General features: G+C 43.9%; 1 protein-coding gene across 1 annotated transcript in view; it reads right to left on the bottom strand.

Moving 5' to 3' along the window:
* Nucleotides 1–1,250: 1,250 nt before the first annotated feature.
* TP63 (tumor protein p63) overlaps nt 1,251–8,395 on the bottom strand; it is a 242,747-nt gene continuing 235,602 nt past the window's right edge. The window contains 1 exon segment of the mRNA XM_078147181.1: nt 1,251–4,834. Coding sequence (XP_078003307.1) covers nt 4,538–4,834 — 297 coding nt within the window. The 3' untranslated portion in view covers nt 1,251–4,537.

The following is an 8,395-nucleotide window of genomic DNA, read 5'->3' on the forward strand; positions in this document are numbered from 1 at the left end:
GAATCGGGTGCTTTTCCCAGTGAGGTGGGGGCAACATGTCACAGAGAAGAGGCATTGCCAAGAAGCCATCAGCTGGGCAACCACACAAGTGGCATCCATTTCACATTTTCTAGGAAGGAAACTGATTTTCAGATCATTTCTTCATAGTGTCTCTGCTAGACACATAGGTGACTGCCTCCAGCTCAACAATATTAGTTATGGGTAGGGGGACCTTAGCCCCACTTCTGCCTTCCCTTTGTTTGGAGGCTGGGCAACATTAGGAAGGTGGTGAGGAGCTGGAGAAAACATGGCAGCTCACCATGGAGGTTTGAAAGAGAGGCTAACAGAAGCTCTCAGAATGAGGGGCCCTGGGTCCCCTCAAAGGGTTATTTTCCCAACACTGTTGATTTCAAGCTTCTCCTTCCCATTGTCATCCACATGGGCTTAGTCATACTACCCTTGGAGAAGTGGTAGCAGCTGCTGAGGCCTTGGGCCCAAGCTGCTCATCTGACTTCTCTCAGGGAAACTGTCCCCGTCTGTTCACAGCTGGCTTTCCCTCAGCACATAGACAGGTTCAGGATTAGTTTAGGTCATTACCCATTTTCTTCCCCTTCTAGATATGCCCCAAAATCAAAAGTCTCTAAGCAACTCTTAAAAATAATGAACTAAAATCTTAAGGGAGGGGAATTCTCTGTAACTTCCTACATTCTCAACCCCTTGGACAATCTCTTAGCAAATGGAAACGGGTGTTCCAGTCCTGCCCACCTCTCCAACCTCCAGCCCTAATACATGAACCTCTTTCTACAGGAAAGAGGGAACCAGGGAACCAGGCCATTACAACATTACCAACAATCTCCCTATTAACCTCCCCCCACCCACCCACACACATATCCATTATAAGGTAAGCTCCTTGAGGGCGGTAACAGTCTTGTGATGTGGTAGAAAATGTATGACTCTAGAAGTAAGGAAATCTAGGTTCTAGATCCAGCTCGTTAGCAACTTGTTCCCCCAAAACTTAACACTGGTCTTCTCAGGTACTAGGCCCCTTCATAAATGCTTTTGTATTAATTGATTTATGCTAGTATTAGTAGGGAGCCACAAACAATTCTTTAACAGGGATTGACATGGCCAGTTTTGTGCTTTAAGTATGTGGCTAAAGGTAAATAGTGTAATAGATGATGGTAGTACCATTTGCCTTGCAGAAGGGATGTCCATTTGAAACTTTCAAGATTTAAGACTTGGAAGGACAGAAGACAAGCAAGCAAGGAGCATCCTTGTTGAATGTACTTCTTTATTGATAGCATGTCCTGATGAGCCGCCATGGCTCCTCACACTTGCTCACTCTGAGCACACAAAAGAATCAGAAAAAAAAAAATATATATATATATATATATATTTGAGATAAAAAAAATCCAGTATCACACTCATCAGTAGCTTTTTTCTTCCAAAATCATATTAAAAATGGTATAAAAAGATGAGACATTTGAAACTTTTTTTACAACAGTCAAAATAAAAGTACAAAAATGAAAATGGTTTAACAAACTGTTATGATTACTGATATGGGGATCTTAATCTTCCTTCCTCTTGACCTGTGCAGAAACTAGAGGTGATGAGAAGACATTGAGAGATGAATACATAAATGCATTGCAGAATAAGATGAAATTAATTATTCACCCACAGTCCCAGCACCAAAGAAAACCCTTTGCTCTGCTTGGAGTCCTTCCTTGGAATGGCTAGTCCAAGTCAAGTTTTCTTCAGTTTCTGGGTATATGAAAATTTTCTCCCCCTCCCCCCAGAACCCTGCCCTCCCATTTTGCTATCAGCACTTCCCAACTGGCAATCTGCAGTGCTTCTGAACATGCATACAAAAAGAAGAGATTAGTTCCAACTCCCAGGTATCTGAGCCTAGCCTAGGTTAATGCCAAACTCAAGAGCTGGGGGATGGACAGGGACTTCTGTGTTGGCTCTTTGGTTCCAACTTGCCCATAAGTCCTCTTTCAACACTATGAGAATATTATTGGGAATAAAAAAAAAAAAAAGATTTAATGGTAGGTGTCAACACTCAGCATTGTGAAGGAAGTCATTTCTCTTCCCTGAAAGTACCAAGCAACAACTCAGGTTCATGTTTTCATAGCCACATATTTTGGGCCACAGTGCTCTATAGGGCACAGCACAGCCTTGAAATATAGGACTCACTCTTCCTGATGTGTGGAAATCACTCGGGCAATCATGGTCTGCCTACAGCCAGCCACCTCACATCAGGTAACAAAGTACTTGAGAGCTGAAGAATTCAGGCACTCTATGGTCTTTCCCACAATATAATTTACAAAGAGGGTTTAATCTGTGGTTCTGGAAGGTCCACTATATCAAGACAAAAAAATATATTTTTTTAAAAAATCCCTAAAAAACAAAAAACAAAAAACAACATACATTTTTTCCGCAAGCAAACAAAAGTATATACACTTTATACACAAACTTCCTCTGTTGTGTTTGGAGCCTTGGAAGCCCCCACTTGTACTTTTCTTTTTTTTAAGGCAGTTTTATGTGCAGGGACAGCTTGACTGTAAACCAAGAGAAATGCACAACAGAGAGAAACCTGGAGATGACAAGATTAATACAGAAAGATGGGTTTTTAAAGTTCATCTTTCCCAATAAAATTGAGTGCTAAAGATGGCACTTCTGAAATGGTGTTGGGGGAGGCAGAACCTTGTCTCACCAACTGCAGGGGAGTCTTATTGAATTTTCAACCAGACCAATATGGAGCCTCTCTGTTGGAAGAACATCATAAGAAAAGCCAAGATCTTAGCCATTGCTTAACTGCTTTTTCAAGACATACATGAGCTTTTGTTGAGTCAGAATCAGAGGGAAAATTCAAAAGATGCTCACAGACAAAATATGCTGTTGTGAAGTCATGAAACTTAGGCCATGTTGTGTAAAAAGAGGCTCAGGACAGACACTCTGAAGAGCAAATTCCAGTGCATTGTTCCAGATCAGAAGGGTGCCAGAACACTGAACTAAAGAATGGACATTTTTGTCCACATCCTAGGCAGGGGGTTGTAAGCAGTCCCAGAACACCTCCAAGGAGAATGACCAGATGGTGTCTTTTTTGAGGGATTGCTTTAAATCAGCTTTCTGGCTCAGCAGGAGCTCAACAGGACTGGTTCATCCCAGAGACCTCTGCTGAACTCCCTTTAAAAGGACTTTGCCCAAAGCTGCCTGGTAAGGCCTGAGGAAGCGTCACTGGTGTTGATCAATCCCTCCCACTCAGAGAGTAAAATCTGGGGTCATTGTTGAGTCAATGAGTCATTTGGGGAAACAAGAGCCATTCTACAGCTGATTACAGGAGCAACTTCTAAGCTGAGGCTTTTTCAAACACTTTTCTAATAAGGAGCAGCAAAGGAAGGTGAATTCTGTGCAGCCAGAGGTGGATGACAGATTTCTGGGACCTGGGAAATTTAATCTCTGAGCACTGCCACCATCAAAGAAGACCAGATGGATCAGGATGGTAGTAGTAGGGGATTGGGTGGATGGGTGGGTAGAGTTCCTGTGAGGAAATAAGATAGGCCAAAACAAGTACCAACCTGGGTGGGAATGAGGAATGAGCCTGGCCATGTTTTGCTCCCACCAGAAATATATCCTGCTTCCTTAAGGCACCTGTTTAAAAAAATTCTCCCTTATTGAAAATAACTTGAATTTGCCTGAAGAGGTTCCCTTCAAGCCTCAAGATCTCTATGCCTCAGATAAAGGCCAATCTCCTTAGAACTCTACAGAACTGTGAATCAAGCAATCACTGTCAAAAGGTGCAGCTGCTGAAGGCGAGTTTAGTTGACATGGGGCTTTTCTAGGTGCCCCCACTGTGTGGTCTCAATATGTGGAGATGGGGACAACCTAGGGACCTAAAACAGGACCCCCTCAGGGCCCATGGGGCATTACCATGGCCTTAAGCCAATACAGTTAAAAACTAGGACTGATGTCTTGGCCGCTTGCTTGCTTTATCATTTTGGCAATGAAGATGGAGAAGAGCCATCCAGAAAGGGTTTTTAGGAAGGAAAAATAAAAGATAAAAAATAATTCATTAAGTGCAACTCAATTTCCTTTCCTTTAAATTATTACCACAACACCTCCTCCCCCACCCAAATATATATATACATATGTATAATATACTGTATATCTATATAGCATCTTGAATCAAAGACTCAATCATGGAGAGCATATAATATCATATAACAAACAGCTGTACCAAGAGGGTCTAGGAAAAAATATCCCAAGAACCAAAAAGGTTGCCCCTTCTTCCCACCCATGCCATCCTCCATCGTGTAATAGCCAGAGAATGAGGCTGGGAACCTGAAGCAAAGAAAGACCCAAAGGCTGGGCAGGGGTGACTACTGTGGTAAAGCAAGCAGTGGCTTTCTTGCTCATGATGAGCTCAGAGTGAGAAGATAAGGGAGAAGAGGCTGGCCTAATGGAGCATTTGGAGATCCAGCATTACAGTGGGAGGAAGGAAGCTGGGAGGAGAGAATGGGCAGAAGATCAGGCAGGGGGCTGCCCCATGCAGCGGTCACTCCCCTTCTTCCTTGATGCGCTGCTGCTTGTTGCGGCGAGCATCCATGTCGAAGTTGAAATCATTCCAGTCTTCCCGTGGAGGAAAGGAGATGGTCTGGCGGAGTGTGAAGCGGACGGCATCAATGACCCGCTCACCCCGTGTCTCACTGGAGCCCACACTGACAGTGGAGGAGCCACTGGGGGTCCGCAGCAGGTGGGGAGGTGAGGAGAAGTCATGGAGCTGCCGGTGGTCCAGGATCCCCTTCCAGATGGCATGTCGGAACTGCTCCGGTATCTTCAGACTTGCCAGATCCTACCAGGGAGGGGAGCAAATTGATAAATTGAGCATGACAGACTTAAAGCTGCCCTGGACCTTGAAGTCCATTCGGTAGAAATCCTTCATTTTACAGAGGAGGAAACCATGGCCCAGAAATAGCAAATGACTTGGCCCAGGTGACCCATCTAGGAAGAGTATAAGGCAGAATTTATACCCAGATCTTCTTGGCCCCAAGTCCAATACTCTAGCTACTATGTCACATTGCCTCTCAAGGGCAAAGGTGCAGGCACTCACTTAGGTTCCGTCAAAGGGCGAGCAACTCAACAACCCTTGCATTGTGCAGGTAAGGTTGGCTGCTTACTGAAAGGCTCTGATGCCAATGACAAGGTAGAGAGTAGTAGGATGGCCCTCAGACACTGCAGCATAAGGTATGAAATAGCAACAACAAATTTACTTCAGAAACATGTAAAGAAGGTACACAACATTATTCCTAGATCCCTGAGTGTCATTGTTAACTGAAAGTTAATGGTCTTAGGGGAAAAATTCAGCAACAAAACAATCCCCCCTCAGACCCCTAGACTTCTGCTCAGTTAAGGATAGGCTAATAGCCAGGAAATCCTCCTGAGTTCCATAAATCAGCATTTATTTCAGAGATAGATGGTAAATCATGCCTTCTGTTGTATCAAATCTTCCTTTGAAAATTAACTTAACACTGAATCATGGGATAATATGCTGAGCTGAAAAGAACCACTGAGGTCATCTAGTCCAACTCTTCCAATTGACAACAAGGAAACTGAGGTCCAGAGAGGGACACTGATTAGCTCAAGGGCATCCACGGAATAAATGTCAGAGCTAGGATGTGAAGCTATGTCCCAGGACTTTCGCCCTGAGTCCTCTCCCCTCCAGCATGGCTGTCCTGATGACAGTATACAAACTTATCATTGAGAGTTGACAAAACTACCCTAATATTTTCTTGGACTTCTTTGATCACAGGCTCTCACATTCTTCCACTAATCCCCCCTCTACTGGGAAGTGGGCAAAAAATCTGGAGTATTGTGTTTGGTCCTAGGAACTACATGACAAGGACGCTAATAAACTGGAGATCACTGAGAGATGACCAAAGACCTTCAAATGATGCCATATGGGAACTGAGGTTATTTCACCTGAAGGACATCATAACAGATTGTCCAGGCAAGAGGGTAGAGACTTAGCCTGCTCAGACCCAGAGTAAAAAACCAGGAAATATAGATAGAAGCTGTAGGGAGGTAGACTTTGGTTTGATGTCAAATACTGACTAACCAACCACTACAGTGGGGCAGAGATGACTAGGAAGGGGGGATGGGAGTCTTTACCCAAACCCTCCATGGGAGGTCTTCAAGGAAAGGCTATAAGGAAACAGTAAGACATCTAACTGTGGTTGTTAGCTGAATGGACTTTTCCATTGTGCCTAGCACAATGCCTAGGACACAGTACGTGCTTTGAAAAAAAAATGTTTCTCGATTGAGTAATGGACAAAACTCAATACAGAATGTAGACACACTCTAGACTGTGTCCTCAAATATTTACCAGGTTAGGAGCTTTGTGGAAGATGCAAGAACAATGACAGCTTCTATTTCCCTCTCACTTCATAGAATATGAAAATGAGCAGAATGCCAGGCACACATTGTTTGAGTATACCGATGAGTAAACTGAAGCTCAGGGACATGGAGATGACAATTTCCCAGGGTCACACAGCCCAAATGTGTCAGAGACAGGATTTCAACCAAGGTCATCCTGAATCCACACTTTGGCTGGCAGGACAGTGTTTCTCAAACTGTGCTGTAAGAAGCGAGGAAGCTGTCCCCTTCCTTTTTAAGTGAACATTAAGCCACTTCCATCTGGGTATTTAGAACAATAATTTTAGAGGATTTTACTGTAAAGGTTCTGCCAAATGTATTTTTATTTTTGTTTGTTTGTTTTTAAACTGGAAGGTTTCACCACTACGGAGACCATTGCAGTAGGGCACCCAGGGTCCTGAGAATAATGAGAAAGAGAATTTTATTCCACTTTTCCTTTTAGCAGCCACTTGTGTCCTGGTCCTCAAACCTTACCATCCTATCGTAAATTATCTCCTAGACTGGATCTCTCTTTGCTACTGCAGGTGCTTAACAGATTTTGAAGAAACAAATTGAGTTTTTGAATTTTTAAAAAAGAGTGGAGGGAGGTAGCAAATTATACCCTCTTCTCTTTCCCTCCTTTCAAACCTCTCTCTCTCTCTCTCTCCCTCTCATGCATGCGCACATACACTTTCATGCATGCACATATATATGCACACACACACATACACATACACACACACACACACACACACACACACACACACACACACATACACACATACCTTCCCACCAGCCTCAGGCTCTAGGTAGCTCTGGTTATGGAAAAATGACAATACTAAGAGTCTAGAGAAAGGTGCATTCCAATCCCAGCTCTGACACCAACTAGCTTTGTGACCCTGGGCAAGGTCACTCAGCCTCTTTTGTTCAGTTGTTTCCAATCCTCTTCTACACTTTGTGACCCCTTTTGGGAAATTTTCTTGACAAAGATCATGGAGTGGTTTGCTATTTCCTTCTGTAGCTTGTTTTACAGATGTGGAAACTGAGGCAAATAGAGTTAAGAGACTTGCCCAGGGTCACATAGCTGGTAAGCAGCTGAGGACACTTTGAATTCAGCTCTTCTTGACTCTAGGCCTTGAACTCTATCCACTGCACTACCTAGCTGCCCCACTGCCTCAATTTCCTCAATTATAAAACAGGGATAATAATAGCCCCTACCTCCCAGGGCTGTTGTGAAAACCAACTGAGATCTTTGTAAAGTGTTTGGCATATAGTAGGTGCTTTTTCTTCCTTTGACATCAAATCACAGATTTGGAGCTGGAAAAAAATCTTAGAAATCATCTAATCCAACCCCCTTACTTTACATCAGGGAAGATTTTAAAAAAATATATCTTTTACTATCTGAGACCAATGAGAGGCAAACATAACAGGACTTGCTGCCTACGTCTTAACTTTGATTCTAGCTTTTTAACCCTGACCTCCACTTCTTTCATCAGAGAGCATCAGCCTTGGGAAGCAGCCAAGGGCAGGGCTCCAGGGATTCTTTGAAAGTGAGCTTTGGAGTGTCAAGGTTGGGGACAATGAAGCCACAGCTTGCATTTCACTTTGTTTTGTTTTTAAGGAAGCAACAAAATGGAGACCTTCAGCTTTCCCAGTCCTTGGGGTCTGGTGAGCAGGGAAATGAGGGCAGCTTGTCCTGAAGAAAGTGGTGAGACCCGGACAGGCAGCACCCCAAGACAGAGACCCAGGCAGAAAAGCTGCAACCAAGTGACCAGCAAAGAAACCAATGAAGAGAAACCAGAGAAAGCCAGGCAGCTCCCTCCCGCCCAGCCTCCCTTCAAGTACTTTATCCTGCCTTGGGAAGATCAGAGCCTTCCATGAGGGACTGAAAGCCTTTCTTGAGGAGCTGGGGAGCTTAGCACGGCAGAGGAGCCACAGAGTGGGACCCATGCAACTTGAAGCAGCAAGGACCAGGGAAAAATGACTTTGAAGCTGGGCCTTT

The sequence above is a fragment of the Phascolarctos cinereus genome, unplaced genomic scaffold (assembly GCF_003287225.1).
Source record: "Phascolarctos cinereus isolate Bilbo 61053 unplaced genomic scaffold, phaCin_HiC Scaffold_7;HRSCAF=346, whole genome shotgun sequence".
NCBI lineage: Eukaryota > Metazoa > Chordata > Mammalia > Diprotodontia > Phascolarctidae > Phascolarctos > Phascolarctos cinereus.